This window comes from Octopus bimaculoides, chromosome 10, assembly GCF_046866305.1.
Source record: "Octopus bimaculoides isolate indiv1 chromosome 10, ASM4686630v1, whole genome shotgun sequence".
Taxonomy (NCBI): domain Eukaryota; kingdom Metazoa; phylum Mollusca; class Cephalopoda; order Octopoda; family Octopodidae; genus Octopus; species Octopus bimaculoides.
The window spans coordinates 15,592,727-15,618,879 of record NC_142937.1 but is presented as its reverse complement, the minus strand read 5'-3'; the positions used below and the strand labels follow the sequence as shown (position 1 = coordinate 15,618,879).

The window sequence follows — 26,153 nt, the reverse complement described above, 5'->3', positions numbered from 1 at the left end:
CTAATAATCTTTAAAGGAGCAACTCTGCAGCTGACATGATTCATTTTTAGCTGAGTGGATTGGATTGGGATAATGTAAAATGAAGTACCTTGCCCAAGAAAGCAGTGTGTTTCTCAGTCTGTGAATTAAATCCTCACAATTATGAGACCAGCAGCCTAACCATATCAGGCTGTGCAGTTTTGCAGTGATATAGTAGTTATCAGATGTAACAGTGATCGTAATTAAATGTAATGACTAAAATGTGTAAGTTATAACCATGTGGTCTTGGGTTCAGTCCCACTGTGCAGCACTTTGGGCAAGTGTCATCTGCTATAGTCCCAGGCAGAACAGAACCTTGTGAGTGAATTTGGTAAACAGAAACTGAAAGAGGTGTGTTTGTGTACATGTGTGTGTGTGTTTGTGTGTCTGTGTGTGTTTGTGTGTCTGTGTGTGTTTGTGTGTCTGTGTGTGTTTGTGTGTCTGTGTGTTTTAATATTATATGATGATTGTAAGTGAGCATCACCAGTATACAAACAATGTTGTTCATTTCCAGTCTTCCTTAAAAACATGTCAGGCCATGGAGAAATATTACCTTCCTTGGAAACAGGTGAAGGTTGGCAACAGGGAGGACATCCAGTTGTAGAAAATCTACCTCAACAAATTGTCTGACCTATGCAAGCATTGAAAAGGTGGACATTATATGATGGTGACGATGATGATGATGATGAAAGTGACAATGAATATTATATGTAACAACAGTAGCGATTATTACTCTATGTAAATTATAGCAGTGATGATCATTATGTATAAACTACTTAAAAACCGTACTGTGGGTCTTGTTACAGCAAAGTTAAACAGAAAGATGAAGAGGGATATTTATAGAGAGAAAGGATACAAGGGATTTTGAGGTAAAATATTATTCATGATAATGCATTAGATATAAAACTGCAGTTGATAGCTTGTGCAGTTGTGTATCTCCATAAAAAAACAAAAAACAAAAAAAAAACTGGCAGTCCATTGGTTACGACAACATGTGTTGATCCGATCAATGGAACAGCCTGCTCGTGAAATTAATGTGCAAGTGGCTGAGTACTCCACAAACACATATACCATTAATGTAGTTCTCAGGGAGATTCAGCATGACACAGAGTTCGACAAGGGTGGCCCTTTGAAATACAGGTTCTACTCATTTTTGCCAGCTGAGTGAAGTGGAGCAATGTGAAATAAAGTGTTTTTCTCAAGGACATAATGCACTGACGGGAATTGAACTCACAGTCTTATAATCATAAGCTGAATTGCCTAACTGCTAAGCCCTTTGTACTCCCATGTCAACTCTCATGTACCCAAGGAAATGACTAGATGTAAGCCATGTACCTATTGCTCCAAATATAGACCTATTGTTTGCTACAGATTGGTTGTAATAAGTTTGTTAGTCTACCAGCCAAAGGATTGACTATTCATATCTCATTATCAGGGCAATGGTAAACCCATAGTAAAAGCAATAAATTTTCATATAACTCAGACCACATCAATGTAAATAGGTACTATGGGGAAGAACAGTCCTGTGTTATATATAAAATAATTTGTCGATTGGGATGGGAATTACTGGGATGAAAAAAATCAACATCAACCCTCATTAAATTAAGACACTCAAATAGTTATAACTAAAGCACATAGAGTGTTTGCATACTATTTCTGCCAAATCACCCATCCAGGAATTTTAATGAAAATATTAAATATTTCAAAAAGAATGAAAAAAAAATAATAGGTAAATAAATAAAAATGTCATTTTTGTATTTGGTTTGCAAGATTTTTGATGTGAACTCATCAGTTGAAGCATGTTTTGTAGTATCTTGGGAGGGTCATTATGCCAGTAATAAAAACACACACACACACTGGTTGTATTTCACTTCTTTATTATTTATTTTCCAGTCAGTTCACTATTTCATCAATTAACTAATTGATTGTTTGATTAATCATTTGGTTAATCAATCAATCAAATGACTGATTGGTTAATTAGTTAGTTAACCAATTGACAAATAAAGTGAAATAGAACCAATGCATGTGTTTATTATTGGAATTATGACTCACCCAAGATACAACAATAAAATCTTGATAGATTGTGAGGTTAGTGGAATAAATGAATAATGATTTTTTTTTATGTAGGCACAGGGCCTTACTTTTACAAAGACGGAAGAAATTAGAATTGTGTGACATTCAAGGCATTAGTGATGTATGTGAAGTGAAATGAGAATAACTGGGAATGAAAATCAGGTCAAAGACATACGCTTACAAGGAGCATAAATTTTTTCCAATGAATATATTGAGTGATAGGATGCATGATGGATTAATCAAATTCTGATACAGAAACTGATTAAACCAGGTGAATTAATCAAATATTGGATACTGCGTCCAATGACAATAATGAAGACAAATAAATAAATACGTATTCTTGCCCCAATGTGGAGAAAAATTACAATTTTTAAGACACTTTCATGACTTCAAATTACTTATTTTCCTGGACTAGATGCATTTATCTGCAATTTTCCACATAGTTTTTTGAAACCTTGTTCAATGGTGTCTGTATTCTTGATGGAGCAGGGGTGAATGATGCACTGACGATTGGTTGATATTATCGGCCAATCAAATATCTGCTTCAGCTGCAAGTAACAAAAAAAGTAAATATATGCGCATTAAAAAAAAATGTGACACAAATTAAATATACATTCATTTATGTGTGTGTGTGTGGGGTATATATATATATATATATATATATATATATATATATATATATATATATATATATATATATTTATATATATGAATGTATATATGAATGCATATGTGTGTGTATATATGTAAGTGCATGTTTATATATATATAGATACATATATGAATGTATATGCATATATATATATATATGCGTGTGTGTGTGTGTGTGTGTGTGTATGTATGTACATATATGTGTATATATGTAAGTGTATGTTTATATATATAAATACACATACGAATGTATATATGTGTGTGTATATATGTACATATATGTGTATATATGTAAGTGCATGTTTATATATACAGTCATATATATATATATATATATATATATATATATATATATATATATATATATATATATATATATATATATATATATATATATATATATATTTATTTATATGTATATATATATTTATATGTATATATATATATTTATATGTATGTGTGTGTGTATATACGTACAAACATATAATGTACCATACAAAGCACAGGTGAATAATGAATGCACTGACAACTGGTTGATGCTATTGGAAAACAGTATTGTTGTTGTTGTTACTGTGGGTTGTTGCTGTTGTTGTTGTTGTCATCTTCCATGATCTCCCTAACAGACAATAAATCCCAATTCTATTTCACACTTGACTGATTTGCAGTGTGAAAGCATCCAACTGTAAAAACACAGATGCTCGAATAATGTGCAAAACTAGAAATTATAAAAATCCCACCTACCTATGCTTAGGATAGAAAATGGTTGTTGAACCAATAGGGAAGCCTCTACATACTTCTGGCTCACTCTGCTAGAAATAGCAGTGATATCTCTCTCAAGATACACCCCATCCATTTTGAAAAGTGATAGACACATTGGATAGTATCTATCTATCTGTCTATACATCTGTCTGCCTCTCTCTCTCTCAATCAATCAATCAATCTATCTATCTATCTATCTATCTATCTATCTATCTATCTATCTATATATCTATCTATCTATCTATCTGTCTGTCTATATGTCTGTCTATCTATCTGTCTGTCTATCTAGATGTGTATGTGTATATGTGCATGGCATTGTGTTTGTTTCCTCCCATTCGCTGACTTACAACTGGTACTGATCTGTTTACGTCCCCAAAACTCTATATATATTTATGCATCTCTCTGTCTCTCCCTCCCCCTCTCTCTCTCTGTCTCTCCCTCCCTCTCTCTCTCTCTGTCTCTCTCCTTCACTCTATCTATCTCTCTGTCTGTTCGTCCGTCCAAATATTTATTTATCTATGTAGCCATCTATTTATGCATCTTTTTATCCTTCAATCCCTCCGTATTATGTCATCTCTTTCAGCCTATCTACACTGCTTCCTTCCATTCTAGCTGCAGATCTCTCCCTTACTTTCAGCTTGTCCAGTAAGCACATATCATCTTCGTCTCTGTGTGTGTGTGTGTGTGTGTGTGTGTGTGTGTGTATCTATGTTCATGCATATGTTTATATGTATCTATGTGTGTGAGTAGATATGACTACATATTTGTGAGGAAGAAAAATTTTACAAATAATCTACACCCTTAATTAAACAGAAAAAAAAAAATCAATAAATAGATATTTCTGTATATTGATAATTTAGATGTCATAGAGTTAATTGGGTGTTTGGTTAACACTTAAAAGTTTCATATTCATGACATGTGTGAAGGGCAATGTCAGCCATTTAGAGTATTCCCTCTCTAGAGTATGTGGAGAAGAACATGAAATAATTGGACTGATAATTGTTGCAAACTATTCCGATGACATGGGTGTATCTATAACTACATTATCCAATGTCTCCTTCTCCAATAGTCCAACTAGTCTGTGATGTGACTTGGCTGCATTTTCTAACATTGCTGAGTGACCATATGGAAGTACTTTCATTGGCTTCTATAATTGTAATTGAATTGCAGATGGTGCAATGACTGGACTGCTAATAGTAGTAGTGGTGGTGGTGACAGCGGGGGTGGGGGGTGGCAGCAGTAGTGATGGTGGCAATGATGGGGGAGGTGGCGGACAGATATGGCAGGCCAAATGCTTTGACAGTATTTCAATGCATCCATCTAAATTTAGAGACTAAATTCTGTTAGGGTTATCATTATCTTTCTGGCTTCTACATCTTCTTCTGTATCTTCTTCCCGGTTCAATGAAATAATACCTGACATATATATACTGGAGTCAGTTCAATGAATATAATGATCTTTTACAAATATTCACTTGTAAACCAATGAAAGAAATCATTTTTAAATTGTATTAAAATTTGCATTGAATTTTGCCAACTCTATTTTCTATTTTGGTTTATAAATAAAAAATGTCTAATTGTTAAAGAAAATAAAAGATTTATTGCCATGTTAAGTTTTCAGGAATTTCAATGTATATAAATCAAGATATATGAAGACATGCATTGATTCCAATAGGTTGCTTGCCAGATCTAAATTTACATGAGAAAGTCAGAGAGAGCAAGAGAGAGGTAGAGAGAGAGAGAGAGGTAGAGAGAGAGAGAGAGAGGTAGAGAGAGAGAGAGAGGTAGAGAGAGAGAGAGAGAGAGAGACAAGAAACGGAAAGAGAGAGAAAAGAAGGTGAAGAAGGAGGGAGAGAAAGAGAGAAAAGGTACAATTTATGTTACTTGTAACTTGCAGTAACGTTTCCTTTCATTTGGAACAATTGCCAAATATATTGTGGGAAAGGTCAGAACCATAGTTGTTTGACCTTAAATTTTGCAAAGAATATCAACAAAAAAAAAAAAAAAACATTTAAAAATCACAGTGGAAAAAAATTTAGATGTTTAACTCCATTAATCTTTAGCAAAATACTAATAATAATAATAATAATAATAATAATAATAATAATAATAATAATAATAATAATAATAATAAAGCATTGCTGTTTCACAAAATTTTCATAGAAAGGGAAGCAGAGTAGCTGGTGCATACATTTTAGAGAGATACAGACTTGTAACTGTTATGTTTTCAGTCAAATAAAAACGGAGAAAAGTAATTCGAAGAAAGATAAAGAAAAAATTAGGAGCAAAAAATAGAAGAAAACCAAAAAAAAAAAAAGGGAAAAGAAAGGAAAAAAATTATAAAATTAGCATAGTTTTAATTTTGTGAATGTGTGTGTTTGTGCCTGACTTGGCTTGGCTGAGTGGTTAAGAAGATCATGTCCTAACTACACAATCTCAAGTTCAGTCCTACTATGAGGCACTTTGGGAAATATTTTGGACTAATATATGTCGGTTAGTGTGTTGAAGTGTTGAGTAGGACAGTGGCACAGTTTGGGCTACCTGGTGTTATCAGCAGTCAGGGTATATTTCCATTGGATCTACTTCAGGAACTCCGCAGTGTTAGTCAAAATAATAATAATAATTTCTTAAGTAACCAGAAGATGGATTTAGTTATAATCTTTAATAAAGCTTAATACTAAATCCAACTTCTGATAACTTAAGAAATTATCATTATATATATATATATATATATATATCATCATCCAGTGTTTTAAATCTGGGTTTTGTCCCTATTAACAGGGGTGGCTGGATCTACCTCAATGTCATAGTAACTACCCTCACACCATCTCGCCCAGTTTTGGGCATCCTCCTTTTGCAAACCAACCCTCCCAATCTCCTCCTCTACCTGTCCCCTACACCTTTTCCTTGGTCTACCTTGCTTTCACGCTCCATTTACCTCAAACACAATCACCCTCCTCAGAACGTGCTCTTCATCCCTCCTCAACACATGCCCATACAACCTCACTTCATTCACCCTTACCGATCATGCCACTGATTCCTCCAGCCCCAGCATTCCCATCAAATCCTTAGTCCACCTCTTATCAAACAGCTTCACTCCACACATTTATCTCACCATTGCTCTCTCAGTCCTTCTCAAAATTACCATCTCTCTCTCCCCCCCTCAGACACCATATCTCACTAACATACAGCATTGCAGCTCTCACACAACTCTTATAGATCCTTCCTTTCATCTCTAAAGAAAGCCTCATGATATATATGTGTATGTGAGTGTGTATATATAAATGTGTGTGCATGTGTGGGAGGGATGCTTCCTCATCTAGTCATCACATGATGTCATACAAGCAAGGTTACTCATTTCCAATCTTCTGTGAGAAAGATGTCTGGCCATGGGGAAATATTACCAAGTGAGGGTTGGCGACACAAAGGATATCCGGCTGTAGAAAATCCACCCCAGCAGATCCCATCTGACCCATGCAAGCATTAAAAAGTCAATATATACATGTGTATATATGTGTACACACATGCACACAAGGTTCAATACTGTACAGAAGGAAATGTAACTTGTTTTATAAGAGTCATTATTTTTTAAATACCTACATCCACTCTGCAATTATGTATTGAATATTTTGCCTTTAAATTGTGAGTCATTTTTGTTTTTTACTTCAGTTTATTTTTTAATATTTTGTAGGTTTTCTTTTTTTAATTTTTAGCTAGAAACATACAATAATTATACATAAGGTCATGTGTAAATTAAGATATAAAAATATAAATATAATATAAGAAACTAATTTACATTAACTTTACATTAAATGCAATAAAATTCAGAATATACACTAAAGTTATTAATTACCAACTCATTTTTTAATGAAAAATTTAAGAGATGATTTGAGAGAATTTTTTCCCAATAATCGACAAGATTTATGTTAGTAATAACATTTACAAATTGCTATTATTATAACTATTTTTTTGTTGTTTTTGTTGTATTTAAAAGATGGTGGGATATAATGAATTATAGAACATTAGTCTAAATGTTTTACAGTAAGTATTTAGTTATTTAATGTCATGCTTTTTACATCCTACATCCACTGTTGGTTCTGACTTCATTTTCCATCATCCATGCAGAAAGAGGAAGAAGAGGAGAAGGGGGAGTTAATAAAACAATTATTTGTCGTATTATCAGACTGCTTTAACACCATTCTCCTACATTTCTGTGACATTATGCCAATATAAATTACAATAATAATAATAATAATAATAATAATAATAATAATAATAATAATAATAATAATAAATATAATAAAGAGAAAGAAAGCAAACTATGCTGGATCATAGATATAGTATGCCCAGCTGACAACAAGATATGTGATAAGAAAGAAAGAAAAGTCGATAGATATGACAGGTTAGCTTGGGAGGTTAAGCAGTTGTGATCGATGAGAAAGGTGGTAGTAGTACCAATAATTGTCGGAGCCCAGGGAACAGTGAGTAAAAATCTTGAGAAGTACATGGAACAAATAGGGGCTGCAATAAGGGCGGAGCACTTGCAGAAAACAGCACTGCTTGGAACCGCTCGAATGTTCCGGAAAGTGCTTGAAAAATAAGGGGTGCTACCTTAGTTCACTGGTAGTGAACACATGGCGCCATAGTACATCTCCAGCGTTAGAAGCTTTGTAAAGACAATAGAATATTAATAATAATAATAATCCTTTCTATTATAGGTACAAGGCCTGAAATTTAGACAAGTAGCCAAGCAGTGACTCCCTCCTTGAGTCTTCTTCCTGGAATTGGTAAAACACCATCAAAGATAACTTTACCATTCATCTCTCTAAGATCAATAGAATAAAGTATCTGCCAAGTATTAGGGTTGATATAATTAATATAACCCATCACTAAAATTTGTGACCTTTTGCTGTTCTTATGTAAGAAATCATTGTTGGCACTCCGTTGCTTACGACGTCGAGGGTTCCAGTTGATCCGATCAACGGAACAGCCTGCTCATGAAATTAACGTGCAAGTGGCTGAGCACTCCACAGACACGTGTACCCTTAACGTAGTTCTCGGGGATATTCAGCGTGACACAGTGTGACAAGGCTGACCCTTTCAATTACAGGCACAACAGAAACAGGAAGTAAGAGTGAGAGAAAGTTGTGGTGAAAGAGTACAGCAGGGTTCGCCACCATCCCCTGCGGGAGCCTCATGGAGCTTTAGGTGTTTTCGCTCAATAAACACTCACAACGCCCGGTCTGGGAATCAAAACCGCGATCCTATGACCGCGAGTCCACTGCCCTAACCACTGTGCCATTGCGCCTCCACTTAAGAAATCATTATAATCACTGAAAAGATAGCAGAGCAACTGAAACAGTAGAACACTAGATGCAATACTTTATAGTATTCAATATTATTTTCTATATTTTAACCTCAAATTCTGGGAGTTAGCTAATCTTTTCATCTCCAAGAATGATTAACCCTTTCTTGAACATATTTCTGATGAAACCATTGACTGTGCTTTCCAATTAATTGTACAATTAATCAACAATTTTAAGGCATCTAATAAAGTAATTAATTTTTTATAATTAATCTAGTGTTTAAACATAACTTAACTAAAGGTTCTTGCATGAAAATTCTGAAAGAAGGTTTTAATTAAATTATGAGCATTTTTAATCAAATGATTTTGTACCGTAGACTCAGAGACAGTTTTACTTCAGTTTCGTTGATATCAAAATAGTTAAACAATGACTAGTAACATATTTTGGATCAAATCAATCTACTTCAGTTGTTCTATAAAAGCATAACCTTCTACTAAATGTATTAAATAAAGACACTTAATGCTATAACAACAATAGCAGTAAGCACAATAATGTATGCAATATGCCCTCAGGGAGCTAAGAACATATCTTGGGACTTTGCTGTTAAAGCAGTTTCAATTAACCCTAAATGGAGCTTAAAAAGAGAATATGTGGAAAAGAGGAAATGAAATTTTGAAGGAAAGGAGTTTCACTCAGTATTTTCCCAATAGAGGAAATAGATATGGGATAACAAGGACAGCTGGTTATGATTAAACAAAGGAATACTGAAGACAGAGACCAAAGGAATGATTTTCACAGCACAGTATCAGGCATAAAGGGTAAACTGCATCAATAGAATGACAGATGAGCAGGAGTGTTCAATTAAATGTAGAATGTGTGATGATTTAGATGAGACTTTAGCTCACATTGTGTTGTAATGTCCATAGTTAGCTCAGAATGAATGCAAAAAATGTAGGCATGATAAGCTGATTAATTATGATGAATAATCATTTTATTAACCTTAGACAGATGAGAAAAACTCAACCTCAGTGAGATTTGAACTCAGAACATTGTGATATGAAACCACATCTAGCATGCTACTGCTACTCCATAACCTTTTTGTTAGAAATCTGAAAGAGTCCACTATTCATTTAAACTTTATACAGATTTGGCACACAGGCAAAATAAAATTGATTTCTTCAGACATGCTATAGTATATAAGGCTGACATTTTATGCGTAATTTTAGTTTAGCAGTTTATTGCCAAAAAAAATAAAATAAAATAATAATAATAATAATAATATATAAAATACTAATCTTCTCTGCTGTTGTAAAAAATATATATTTCTCAGTAAGCTTTAGTTTTTATCTACTCACAATCCTGATTTTATTTTGATCCAAACATAATTTCATCTTTTCAATCACCTTTAGATATTAAGAACAAAAAACTAAAAGCAAAACAAGAAAATATATAATTTTGTGTGAATCAGCAGTAAAGATTATTTCATAGGCAATATTGCTTCTCAAATATTTCTTACTATTCTAAATAGAACTCTTTTTCAGCAAAGGTAAAATTTTCCTTTCGGTAAAAACCATTTGACCAACCATATTATGTTAAGTTAATGACAAAGCCTCAACACAGTTGCTAGAAATGCTAGAAATAGCAATCAAATTTCCTTTAAATCAAATTCAACTGTCTTCAAAAAGAAGACACATTTTATATTATCTTTCCATGGGGTTTCTGCTCCTGATAGAGACAAGAGGGCCCTAGAGTGGCATACAGCATGTCTTGGATATTTATAAAACCTGGTGGAGCTCATCCTTCTCCAGGTATAACCACAATTGATTTCTTCTACGTAAGAAAAGAGAGAGAGAAAGGATAAAGAGAAAGAGGGAAGTAAAGAGAGAGAGAGAGATAAAGAAGACAGAGATAGTAAGAGAGCAGAGAGAATGGAGAGGGAAAGAGAGAGAGCAGAGAGAATAGAGAGGGAAAGAGAGAGGGGGAGAAAGAAGACAGAGATAGTAAGAGAGAGAGAGAGAGAAAGAAGACAGAGATAGTAAGAGAGAGTAGACAGAGATAGTAAGAGAGAGTAGACAGAGATAGTAAGAGAGAGAGAGAGAGAATAGAGAGAGAGAGAGAATAGAGAGGGAAAGAGAGAGGGGGAGAAAGAGAGTGAGAGAAAGAGAGAGAGTCAACCTTCAGCACTGACTGGTACTTTACTTAACAACCGCAATAGGATGAAAATCAAAGTTGACTTTGTCAGGATTTGAACTCAGAATACAAAAATCTAGATTAAATACTGCAAGGAATTCTGTCTGTTGCTCTACTGACTGCCAATTCAAACCTTACAATTTATATTGTAGTCTTGGATATACAAAAACATGCAATGATCAAAGCTGGAAAATCTTTAATGATAGGTCTGCTCAATAAGGGCTAACTTAGGACAAGGTCAATGGTTCTCAACTGGGGTCCATTTAAAATTTTGTTGTTAAAATTTATCTGCAATAAACTGCTTATATTTCTACGATACACAAAATATTTAAATATTTTTTAATACAATTCCTAATAATATTTAATCATGAAAATATAATGTGAGTTTTTAGACACCGAATGGCCATGAGGGTCCCATCTCCTGAGTAACACAGACATCAAAGGGGTTCATAGGTAAAGAATGGTTGAGAACTACTGGACTAGATATTAACAATAGCAAAACATACTAATGGAAAATAGATTCTTCTTAAACCACAAGTAGCTTCTAGTGGTCTCAGACAAACAGTTTTTAGCTCTGATATAAAAAAGAAAAAAGCAGATAAGGGATAACACTTTACTTAAGGTAACATTTCTAAATGGTAACTATTTCTAACATCTTGTGGTCCCAGAGAAACAGTTCTGAGCTCTACACAAGGCGTGTGACTTTGGTCAGAGAGGTCTGAATTGTTCTCAGTGCTCAAGTGGTGCTTATTTTATCAAGCCCAAAATGGATGAAAAACAAAGTTGATGTGGGCAGCATTTGAGCTCAGAATGCAAAGCAGTGGTTCTCAACTATTTTTTTCCCTATGGACCCCTTTGACTCCTATTTTACTCAGGTCGATACTAAAGGCATTCAATGTCTAAAAAAGTATCCTAATCATCATCATCATCATCATCATCATCATCATCATCATCATCATCATCATCGTTTAATGTTCGCTTTCCATGCTAGCATGGGTTGGACGATTTGACTGAGGACTGGTGAAACCGGATGGCAACACCAGGCGCCAATCTAATTTGGCAGAGTTTCTACAGCTGGATGCCCTTTCTAACGCCAACCACTCAGAGAGTGTATTTTTATAATTAAATATCATTAGGAATTGTATTTAAAATAATTGTTAAAATATTTTATGTATTGTAGAAGCATGAGCAATTTATTTCACATAAATTTTAACTACAACATCCTATATGGACCTCCAAGGGACGTATGAACCATACTTGAGAAGCACTGATATAAAGCCAAAAGAAATGACACAAAGCATTTGGTTCAGCATGCTAACAGCTCTGCCAGCTCACCACCTTTAACTCTGATATAATAGTTTCAAACAGATTAGAGATAAACCTTCTTTAGATAGAATATCACTTTACTGCAGATAATATTTCGAAATGGCAATGATTTCCAACAGCTAAAGGAACTAAGACAATACAGAATAAAGCCTACTGCCCAATAACACAATGGAATCCCAGTTGCAAGTTGATATCTATTTGCTTAGCCATTTCACCTCAACATTTCTTTTATTGAATATGAATTTCTTTTGATGAGGCAGAGTGTATATGGAGAAGGATGGCAGCAGATAGCCAAGTCAATATGTTGCCAACTTGGCAGTCAGGAGATACATCGTTTACATTCCAACAGCAGCAATGGTCTGCATTTTTAACAAAGGCGCTTAATTTTCAATGGCTTAGTTCACCATGTTTGTAAATAGGCATCATGAAAAAGCACAACTAAATCTTGGAGAACTGCAAATATAATTCTCTTTCTTTTTTTTTTTTTTAGATTTGTTTATAAGAGACTGAAAATAAAATATTGTGATCTTCATACCTTCTTCAATCAAAGATATTATTTACTGTAAGTGAAATGAAGATGCCATTTTGCAACAAGACAGACAGCTCCACTTCAGATTTAAGAATCACGCCAGACACAATGCAAAATCTAAATAGTAGAATATAAACTACCCACTTTTCAGATGGTTGTCCACTGTATTTTAACTAAAGAAATGGCTACAACTACCAATTAAAACTAGACTGCTAGTATGACTAGTTAGGAACTTACATCTAGTCTAAGGTGAGATATCACAGAAGAATCTGGTATGTTCAATCGTCAAAAAGAGTGAAGAATCTAATAATTCAGTTTCTTTCTTTATCTGAGAATAAGGAAGAAAGAAAGAAAGAGGTGTTGCCCCTTGGGATCAGTCAATAGCATCTCTGTTCTTCACTCAACCCATACTCTGTTAGTTACAATAAGGATTCCAGTTGATCCAATCAATGAAACAACCTGCTAGAGAAATTGACATGCAAGCGGCTGAGCACTCTACAGACACATGTATAATCTTAACGTAGTTCTCAGAAAGATTCAGCATGACACCAAATGTGACAAGTCTATCTCTTTGAAATGCAATACAGGTACAGCTCATTTTTTTCCAGGTGAGTGGACTGGAGTAATGTGAGATAAAGCATCTTGCTCAAGGAACAATGCACTGCCAAGAACTGAACTCACAACCTTTCATCTGTAAATCAAACACCCCTAACCACTAAGCCATGCACCTTCACTTCTTTATTCAGTAACAAAGCACAAATATTAGATTCTTCAATTCACCAAAATCTTCTATGAACTATCTTACGGGATAAATAGTTTCTGGTGCTGACCATTGCCAGTTTCCTCAGATTATACATTTTGCTCAAAGGTAAAAGTATTTCGATAGCTTGACATAATGAGTTAATAGAAAAATAAAGGCTTCAGTGATACTCCGATCAGCCAATGAATAATCATAGTTCATGTTTTATCGATACACATTTTAGTCTCAGTGGCAGTGGCTTTATCTCATATCCAAGCATTTATTTTCTTCTGTGCTGAACGCTTCTTTTATGGTGATATCATTGGTGACTCTGTAGACCAATTCTTGCATAGAAGAATTAATGGCACTGACTGCATGGCAATGTTGGTGGAGTACAAAGTTGATTTTGTCAAGCTTTTTTTTTTGTCGAGTCTTTCCCTCCTGTTGTTTGATTTCTTCATCTCTTCTGGAGGCTTTGAAATTTTTGGTTCTGAAGTATAGCTAGTTGAGTTAATATGACTGGATCAAGATCATCAATAGTAACAAAAGCTTCTTTACTTGTTGGACATATAAGTTTTAGTAATTTACATCTGCATACTGGGGTTTTGGAGGATCGGAATAGAGGTGTCTGGCAGCTGCACCTTGTCGGGGATGGTCAGGTGGAGAGGCATCATTGGTCTTCATTCAACACTTAATCTCTCAAATGATGGCTCCTGGTGCCAAACCCTAATATCCAACTTCACTTGGTGAACTAAACCAAGTGAAGAGGTGGTATTAACACTGCACCAGTAGTTGAAAGATTGCAGGTAAGGCTTCCTAAGGAGTCACAGGCTAGAGTGGAGGAATCTGTTCAGGTCAACAGCCTAGTGTTCGGGGCCACAGTGTGTCTCAGGTTGAGGCATATGGTTGTGACTAACAGCCTGGAGAGGAAAGAGTGCCACAAAGTTAACTTACCCATAATATATTCATGATAATGACCACCAGACCAGAACCCATACTGGATTGAACATTGCCCACGTTACCATCAAAGAATGAACAAGACTCAATTCCACTGGACCCCATGTAGTAGTAGCAGACTGAGTGTAATGACAAAATCTAGTTACATCATCAACAAATGTCCCAACAACCTCACAGTCAAGGGATAAGAAGTATACTAACAATAATGAAAATGATGTAGCTCCCTTTTTGAACAAAGAAGAGAACAGGATGTTGGATTTCAGTATATAAACTTTTGTAATACACATCTGTATACAAACAATAGACATTGTTTTTGTGATTCCCATATGTTTACCGGGTACTGGACATATGAGTTTTTAGTGATTCACATCAACATGCTAACATTGGGCATAAGCTTTTGTGATTTACATATGAATGCTGGCTATTGGACATATAAGCTTTTGCAATTCACATATATATGCTAACATTGGACATATCGGCTGGTGTGATTCACATTTGTATGCCAGGTTTGGACATATGTTTTTTGTGATTTACATCTACATGCTAACATTTGATATAAGCTTTTGTGGCTCATATATGTATGCTGGTTGTTTGAAAGAGTTATATATGAGTTATATACCAAATGTAGGAAATCATTTTTTGATCAGAAATTTACACCTATATTTCATTATATATAGACCACAGCAGGAAGGTGATTGATTATCAAGTCATTGGAGTAGGGATAGAAAGTGTTGTGATATTTGTTCCAGTTCTTTGAGCACTGAGTTCAAATCCTGCTGAAGTCAACTTTGCCTTTCAGTATTTCAGGGTTGATAAATAAAGAGCCAACCCAGATCGAGTGCGACCCTCTCTAACTGTGATTGTCAAACCCTAGATATTCTGCTGGGTCATGAAAGGGCCAAGAGGTCATCTGTGCATAGCAACATGGCTACTTAAAAGAATAAATTTCAGTTTGGAACATACCATCAAGTTGCCCACCACCACCACCACCACCACCACAACCACTAACATTATGCACACATATAAAAATGTGAATGATGGCTGTAGGTCAAATAGTAAAAATTTAACATTTACAATAAAATGTCATATTTTATTAACACGTTTGTCTACTTCATTACGTTCACTCTCTCTCTCTCTCTCTCTCTCTCTCTCTCTCTCTCTCATGCTACATCTATGTACAGCTAACTTCACTTCTAAAAGAACCTTTTGAAAAGGTTCTTTTAGATATAGAAAAAAATATCCAAGAAAAAAAATCATAAAGCTGTTTAATTAAATTACATTGTTTGGCATTCAAATTCATTCAAATATCCAATAATCTTTAACTAAAGATTAATTATTAGAGACAGAAGCAGTATTAATACCAAAAGGTAATCTTTACATCCAACTTAACATGGGTGCCTTGTTAGAACACTGAATGCTGTGTTATTAGCCTTGAGAAATCCTCTCATGATCGATGTGTGTGTTTTTATGCACCAAGTGCCTCTATGCGAAGATCTCTCAAGGCTAAGAAAGCAGAATTTGGTCTTCTAACAAGACATACATGTTTAATTTGATACTAAAAAATTACCTTTAAATAAAGCTTTGTAATAAATATATGACTACTCTTAATATCTATATATATAAAAATGAGAATGTGTGTCTGTCTGTCTGTCTCCCTAAAACTCGAGAACTACGCAACCAATTTCTTTCAAATTTTACACATGCCTTACTTAGGGTTCCAGTTGTGTTTTAGTAAAAAAAAATTATTAACTTCTTGCAGAGTTCGAGCACACGGCAACATAATATCTCCTCCACTATTTAAGTATTACGTGTCAAAAGTGAAACAAAAACACTCATGTCAAATACTTTCACTTTAAAAATGAAACTATTCCACTAACTGAAACAATCACATTTCGATACTGTAGTGACAGATACTTTCACAGAGAGAGAAAGAGAGAAAGAGAGAGACAGAGAGATGTATATGTATACACATACATGTATATGTACACCATTTCGATACTGTAATGACAGATATTTTCAGAGAGAGAAAGAGAGAAAGAGAGAGAGAAAGAGAGAGAGAAAGAGAGAGAGAGAGAGAGAGATGTATATGTATACATATAGATGTACAAGTATATGTATATATATATAGATCTATACATACATGTATATGTATACATATGTGTAGATGTATATATATATACATAGATGTACATGTAATATGTACACATATATACATATATACATGCATACAGATATCTATACATATATACACCCATCACACATACATACACATGCACACAAACACACACATTAGTCATTTGTTTTCTTATCCAAAACTATGTCAAAAGTACTGAATGGATCTTTATGAAATTTGGAAATTATATTCTTTGCATAACGGCCATAACTTCCATGAAAATTCATATATTTTTGATGTTGATGAAATTTTAACCCGAACATAACAGATGAGCATTATTTAGAAAATGATGTCACACGTTATCGAGGCTACCATTCTTTCTGGATGTGCAAAAGGGGATGACGTCTTTATTCCAAGAATTCCTCTTACTCCATCCTTTTACATTCAGAAGACTACAATTCCCCCTTCGTGTGACTTTTGCCATGTCCATAAACAAATATCAGTGTCAAACACTGTCTGTAGCTGGTCTTCTCTTGGAAGAGCCCTGCTTCTCACATGGACAACTGTATGTTGGCTGCTCAAGAGTGGGCAGCAACAAAAAACCTATTTGTATATGCTCCACAAGGGAAAACAAGGAACATAGTTTACAATGAGGTGTTATAATCACAACAGCAAGAAAGTATGTACATGATCACCTTCTTTTACGAAACTTCATTGACTTTCATATATTTATATTGATATACATATATATACGTGTGTTTGGGTGCGTGTGTGTATATACATCTCTATATATAAAGACGATGCGTAGTCTAGACAGCGTTTTTAGATTTCATTATTCTCTTTAACCCGGGCAACGCCGGGTATTTCTGCTAGTATATATATATATATATATATATATATATATATATGTGTGTGTTATAATTTAGAACAAACAGTAAAAGGTTGTCGTTATAATAGTCTTCAGTTGTTACTTTTTATTATTATTATTATTATTATATATGTATATATATATATATATATATATATATATATATATATATAAACTTTGAAGTCACTGTCAGTACTACTCTTGTTAATGAATAATAAATTTGTCCTCTACAAAAGTATCAGATTAATGTAAATCTTGTTTTTATTATAACAGAACATAAAAACAAGCATTGCTGAGACCCCGCTTCGGTCATGACTCACCATGGGATTGCACCTAGAAAGTTACCCTCCCAGGCACAAGTCCAGGCAATGTTGTTTATGGAAGACCAGCAGTCACCCATGCATACCAGCCTTCCCTCTCCACGCCACCAGTGTTATCCAAGGGAAAGGCAAAGGGGCCGATACAGCTTGGCACCTGTGACGTCGTAACTCATTTCTATAGCTGAGTGAACTGGAGCAACGTGAAATAAAGTGTTTTGCTCAAGAGCACAACACACAGCCCGGTCTGGGATTCGAACTCACAACCTCACGATCATAAGTTCGACGCTCTAACCACTAAGCCATGCGCTTTCACTAAAAAAAAAACAACATAAAAAAACACGCATTAATACATATATATATATATATATATATATATATATATATATATATAATGTATGTCTGTATATGTGTGTGTATTGAAATAAAATACATATCTAATGCTTTAAAAATGAAGTAAATTTAAAATATTTCATATCTGCTCAGTCAGGGCTGACAACTCTAAAGTTTAAAAGACAACAAGTCACAACTGGCAAACTAAAACGTTCTTAAAGCTGAGATTTCCTTCTCCTGTCTCGACTACAACCACTGTTTTTTGAGCTAGTGAAAGAGCACTTATGAGGTTGCTCAACTGCTTCGTAAAAGCAGCCCAATCTTTCTCAAATTACAACCAAATTACACCAATTTAAGAAAGGCAGGATACACTAAATAATCTAGTCCTTAGATACACATCTCCCCCACCAAAATAAAAAATAAAAAACTTAGAATGGTCACAGTGGGAACATCTTTGGTCAAAATTACAAGACCTAGATGAAAATAGAGCTGAACAACAACCTTGTTCTTTGAAAATAAAAAAGGAAAACATCCAATAACCAATTATAAGTTGTTGGTTCATCTTTAAAGGTTTCATCTTCGAATGATGAGGTCTAAGTAAGTCAACCAGGTATGGATTTTTTTCTCAATGTTTATTGAATAAGGCCAAAACAATTAAAGTTACTGAGAACAAATAAAATGAAAAACAATCCCGCCAGGAAGCAAAACTTCATTACATATTCAAAACAAGGTAGCCACCACATGGTTAATTTATTAGCTAGAAAAGCAACAAAATTTCCTTCAAATAGCACTCAAGAGTATTAGGAAATGAAAAGAGATATAAACTAACATTGTCCAAGATAACCATAAAAAAATAATGTGGTGATGTCTGAAAGACTCTGACCAGAAGTGAACTGGGATGAAACCTCCCACTTCATCACAAACTAAGCTTGCTAGGTGTTTACCATTAACCTATGACTGTATTCTTCTGACAAGAGTAAAATTAAGAAATAAAAAAAAGAGAAGAATTTCTGTAGACTAACAAACCTGGTCCATAGATCGTGCATCTTCCATGTCATGGTGATTTGCCATTAGAAGAAGTGGAACATTATTGAGTTGCTTATTCTGTAATATTCGTGTCAATTCTTGGCTTGCAAGCTGCAGATCATCAGCAGTGTCTGCACTGTTCACAACATAAATCAAAGCATCCACACCAGAAAGGTACCGATCCCAATAAATCCTCACATTATCAGCACCTGAAAAGCATAATTAAGATCACATTAGACATAGACATAAATGCAGGCAGGTATACACACAATGTCATTTTAGCAATTTCTCTTTGGTCACATCCTGAGTTATGGGACATAAACACAAAAAGCATTTTTTTTTCAAGCAATATCAATGTAAAGAAAGATATAAAAACAGAAACATGCAAAGACAAACACACACACACACACACACAAACACACACAGACAAACACACACACACATTGGAGCCAACCAGTGAACAAGCAAATCACATACATTCTGTGCATGTGTTCAATTATATACACACACATATATATATATATATATATATATATTTTTACATACACATATATATATATACATACATATATATATATACATATACATATATATATATATATATCTGCAGAGAAACTGACAGACACGCATGCATACATACATACATGCATATATATCATGGGCTTTCCTGTCATAGATGACAGATACATGTTTTGCTCAAGAACACAATGCACTGCCCAGTTCAGGAATGGAAAGCACAATCTCTTAAGTGTGAGAATAGCACCCTAGCCACCAGCCCACACGCCTTCATACATATCATAATTACATATATGTCTATGTATATGTGAATATACATAGATATGTATATATATATATATATATATATATATATATATATATATATATATATATATATATATATATATATATATATATATCAAAATAAGCAACACCTTATTTTGATTTTAATCACCTTATTTTGAAACTGTGTGGATAATACCATACAAAAGTCTGGTGCCTAAACTTAAGTACCATATTCACCTGAATCTAAATTTATATATATATATATATATATATATATATATATATCACTAAAAGGTCAGTAAAAGAAAATGAAGAAAAATTGCAGGTGGGGCCCAGTTAGAATTTTCTTCAGGTCGAGTAGCCCATCCCACTCATAAGGCCCCTGAATAAGGGTTGTTTAAGGATGATGAACAAAACACCCCTGTTTCTAAAGGTGACTTATCCAAACCCCAAAGAATTCCTCTCATAACATGGCTATGATGCTCCCCCACTACTTCTGCTCATGATCAGAGATGCACATATCATCAACCACTAAGGGACATGCTCAACTGGTTAAGGTCAAGAAACTGACAAGCAAATCTGTGATATTGAGCAGAATATTTGTTGTGGCCCATCTTTTATACCAAGACAAAACAATGTACATGATAACATTATTATTATTATTATTATTATTAAGGCAGCATTATTAGTATGCCAGGCAAAATGCTTAGCAGTATTTTGCCTGTCGTTACATTCTGAGTTCAAATTCTGCCAAGGTTGACTTTGCCTTTCATCCTTTGAGCACGGGGGTCGATGTTATTGACTAACCCCATACCCTGAAACTACTGATCTTATGCCAAAATTTGAAACCATTATTATTATTATTATTATTATTTTTATTATTATTATTATTATTATTATTATTATTATTATTATTATTATTATCATTAGTTAGTTAGTTGGTTATTTAATACAAATTTCTTTTCTAATTTAGGCAGAAGGCCAGCAGTTTTGGCAAAGAGGAATTTAGTTGATATTATCAAGCAGATCACTTAACCGGTACTTTATTTTATCAGCCCCATAGAGATGAAAGCCAAAAGATAAATTTGGTAAGATTTGAAGCCAGAATGTAATGAGATGAAAGAAGCACACAGCATTATATTCTTTTATTCTTTTACTTGTTTCAGTCATTTGACTGTGACCATGCTGGAGCACCACCTTTTGTCTGATGCTCTACTAATTCTGCCAGCTCATCTACCCTGATATGTAAATAAATAATTATGATAAAATTTTATAATGTAACTTGTTCATTCTTAATATGTTCTGGCAGAATGAAATTAAAACATCTAATTGCTGTTTCATTTTTGTCAATGGAGAATACCTCCTCTTTTAGGTGATGTGTGTTCAAAACACATTGCAATTCATTGATGCAAGGGTACACCAAGACAATGCCATGCTTTGATTTCATTGTGCTCTTGTTAGATGCATTAGTCTGGCAGAAGAAACACAATGAGGTTGAAACACTGCAGTTTTTTAAAGTCCCCTTACACTAGTGAATTGTGTGCATTCATAACACATACTACACACACACTGTTCACTAGTGTAAAAGGAGGACATGTTCTCTATCATCATCATTCAACCTCCATCTTCCATGCTGGCATGGGTGCAATAGCTTGAGAGGTGCCAATAAGCCAGAGGGGTGTACCAAGCTCCAATGTCTGCTTTGGCATGGTCTCTACAGTTAGAGGCCCTTCCTAACACCAACAAATTCACAGAGTGTATTAGGTGCTTTTAATGTGGCACCAGCACTAGAGAGGTCACCATGTAACTCACAAGGCAAAACTCCAATCAACTAAGCAAAGTGTAATATTGAGGGAGGTAGCTTTTTGCTAGAATATGTGAGATTAAAGTATGATTGAGAGACAGGAGCAGGTGTCCTGCTGTTTTGCAGACACATATATACGCATCCATATACATATGGCTTACACCCATGGCTACTCCAGTTAGGAAAAGAGTGATAATGGTGGGGAAGAGGTGTCAGGGCATAACTTTAAGTTACAGGAAAGGGAATATAATAGAAGTGGCCCAGAGGACTGAAGACAAACAACAGAGATCAGATATTAACATTTGGGCATCCAGCTGTAGAGACCAAGCCAAAATAAACTGGAACCTGGTGCAGTGCTGCAGTTTGCTATCTCTAATCAAACCATCGAACCCAAGCCAGCATGGAAAATGCATGTTAAATGATGATGGTGATGATGGTGATGATGGTGATGATGATGACAGTGATGATGATGATGACAGTGATGATGATAATGATGATGAATCAGTGAGAATGGATTAACAATGAATAAATATGTTATTGTTTGGACTATCGCTGTTCTGTGTACACCTCAAGAATTATACAATTCTGTATATTAACTGAAGGTATCTTAGGCTAGTCACAGAGCACAATCATGCTCAAAGCTATAGAATCAAAGAGAGAGAAAGTGATAGGATGAGTGAGAAAATTAACCGCTGAAACAGACACTGAGAAGAAATATTGTTAATTTTCAGAGTGCATTCCAAATTGACTTAATGGCATACCCAATTCCACCCCTTTCATTCTTCATTGTAATTTGAGATGATAAACACTACTAGTAGCTTTGGCTTGACCAATGAACATACTTTCATCTCATATACACTGTCACATATAATAAAAACCTGTATAAACATAACCATATAAACACACCATACAAACACACTAATTAACACAACAAACTTCACTAGCCTTTATATTCATTACATACACCTCCCCACATATAAATACATACGCATACACACGTACTCATTAATGCAATAAATCATATACACACACTGATACACACACTAATGGCATAAATAGTATATAGACACTTAATATATACACATACTAAACACTGCTACTGAAGCATACACACACACACACACACACACACATTTATCAGCACAGTCCATTAAGTCCCACACGTCCATAAACATAATTCTATCCAAGCAATATATACACTTAATGTATAAGAGAATATTCATCCATATGACATACATGTATACACCATGTACAATACATCTACATCCACGAGGAAGCAGACACCTACATACACACCTTATCTCTCACAAACAACTGCCTCTATGACAGTCAACGGTCTTCTTCAGTAAGCGTGAAATTCATAAGTGTGCGGCACTATGGATGCAGAGTGAGCTGGTGCAAACCAAGCATGAATGTATGCGTGCCCCATATGCCTTCAGTTTAAGGCTTCTCGTGATATACATTTCAAGTTATTTCCGCTTCACCGACTGAAGTGGAGAATGAACTGAAAATAAATACATTTATTTTGCTCCCCACTTGTATTGAATAATTATTTGAATAAAGGTCTTCCTGGTTTCAGAAATTGCAACACCTATACACACACACACACACACACACACACACACACACACACACACACACACACACACACACACACACACACACACATACATACACACTCACTCACAACCACACACATGCACAGGTACAATATGTATAATGTGCATATGAAATGAATACCTATAAAATGTGTGTGTGTGTGTGTGTGTGTGTGTGTGTGTGTGTGTGTGTGTGTGTGTGTGTGTGTGTGTGTGTGTATGTATGCATAGATAGATAGAGACAGAAGGAGAGGTCATCATTATCATTTAGTATCTGCTTTCCATGCTGGTATGAGTTGGACGGTTTGACTGAAAACTGGTAAGCTGGAGAGATGCACCGGTTAATAATAATAATAATAAAGGTTTGGGAAAGGTTAGACAGATAGACAGATAGGGAGAGAGAGAGAGAGAGAGAGAGAGAGAGAGGGAGAGGGAGAGAGAGAGAGGTGGTCAATTCATTGAAATTTCATTACAAAGTATTTTTCTTTTTTACTTTCTCCTTTCTTTTTTTCCCTGTATCCTTATCAACATATTTGTAAATAAACACATTTTCTCACAAGGGCTGGTGGCCTTTCAAAGGAGTTAATTTTAGGAAATAGGATGGAAGAAATAAGAAAAGGGGGAGGGTGTGGTCATCAGTGAATATATATATATGTGTGTGTGTGTGTGTGTGTGTGTGTGTGTGTGTATACATACACACACAAGCTGAGCATCCCATCATTGGCAGTTAATTTTCACAATTGAATGCCTTGACGGACTTTTGGAATAGCACACCCACATAAGTGTGCTATTTAGTAAAGAAATTTTGAAAATTTATGAATATTTTTCAACCCCTCCCTTCCTCCACCCAATGCCACTTATTGCTATTTTTTTTCACTACACACTAAAAAACAATAGAAGCCTTGAAGGTTAAAAAAAAAAATTGGAAACCATTACAATTGCCATTTCCTTTATTTTCAAATAGAAAATGGAATATAATTTTAAAACAATAGTGAAATTTTAATTTTTTCAATTACCCCCACCCTCACCTTAATAAATCCTTAACTTTCAGCTTCCTTTTGAATATTTTATTATCATAGTTTTAAAATAGAGACTGTCTGAATCTGCAACTTGTTTCTGTTTATAATTTCAAGATAATTTTCAGACAAAATGGTGTGAGATTTAAGGGTGATTTAGCTGTTGTTTCTAGCACATCACAAGACCACCTGATACCTTCCTCATTTCTTTGTCACATATAGTGATGTTTTTAAATATTTTTCTCCCCATAAACACATTTTATGGAATGATGATGTAGTGGTGCATTGTTGGGATCTAAGCAACAACAAAAAAATGTAATTTAAAATTTTTATGGACAACATTCTCTTTGGGACACAAATTCAGAGCCCTTCAGGGTTAAACACACATAACCACATACACTCACATTTACATAGTGTGTGTGTGTGTGTGTGTGTGTGTGTGTGTGCATTTATATACGTATATATATACTCTTTACTCTTTTACTCTTTTACTTGTTTCAGTCATTTGACTGTGGCCATGCTGGAGCACCGCCTTTAGTCGAGCAAATCGACCCCAGGACTTATTCTTTGGAAGCCTAGTACTTACTCTATTCTATAGCATCAGTTGTCAAGCAATGTTGGGGGACAAACAGAGACACACAAACACATACATATATATATATATATATATATATATATATATATATATATATATATATATACACATATATACGACGGGCTTCTTTCAGTTTCCATCTACCAAATCCACTCACAAGGCTTTTGTCGGCCCGAGGCTATAGTAGAAGACACTTGCCCAAGGTGCCACGCAGTAGGACTGAACCCGGAACCATGTGGTTTGTAAGCAAGCTACTTACCACACAGCCACTCCTACGCCTATATATATATATACATACACACACATTCTCAAATTTCTCTATTTATGTAGAATACCAACACATGCTGTGCTTATAAGTTTGTTTACAAAATGTTCTCATACACACACACACACACACACACACACACACACACACACACACATATATATAGACAAATAGACAAATAAATTGAAAGGTAAAAGAGAAGTTAAAACAAGCAGCTGTATACAAACAATGACTGACTAGTCAGACAAGGCAATAAGAATATACTTACTGAGGCATGAAGATTTATACAAAATTAAATGAAATAAATGCCATTGTCTGTTGTTTTATTTGTGGTGTTGTTGTTTTTCGTAATAAATATATATTGTGATTAATGATATTTGTGATGGGGTGGAGAAGAAGTGGTGTTAGTTGGTTATCAATTAGATGGCATAGTTTATACAAACCAGATATACACACATGTATGTATGTATCTATGTATGTATACATGCATACACACGCACACACAAATATATAATACATACATATATGCATTCATATGTGTGCGTGTATATATTCATATATGTGTGTGTGTGTGTGTATACATATATTTATATACAAACACACACATGCACATGCACACATAGACATACACACATATATAATATATACATATATGCATGCATATACATGTGTGTGTGTATATATCTATATATCTATATATATATATATATATATATATATATATATATACACACACACACATATATACATACACACACACAAATTGGCCGATATAAATATATAATAGAAATATACACATAGGCGCAGGAGTGGTTGTGTGGTAAGTAGCTTGCAAATTTAATGAATAAAAGTAGCTTGCTTACGAACCACATGGTTCCGGGTTCAGTC

General features: G+C 34.5%; 1 protein-coding gene across 1 annotated transcript in view; it reads right to left on the bottom strand.

The window, feature by feature from the left end:
* Positions 1-64: 64 nt before the first annotated feature.
* LOC106880727 (ADP-ribosylation factor-like protein 15) overlaps positions 65-26,153 on the bottom strand; it is a 191,207-nt gene continuing 165,118 nt past the window's right edge. The window contains exons 4-5 of the mRNA XM_052971044.2: positions 19,205-19,413; positions 65-2,639 (exon numbers count right to left, since the gene is read on the bottom strand). Of these exons, the coding sequence (XP_052827004.1) occupies positions 2,490-2,639; positions 19,205-19,413 (359 nt within the window). The 3' untranslated portion in view covers positions 65-2,489. The remainder of the gene's footprint in view (positions 2,640-19,204; positions 19,414-26,153) is intronic.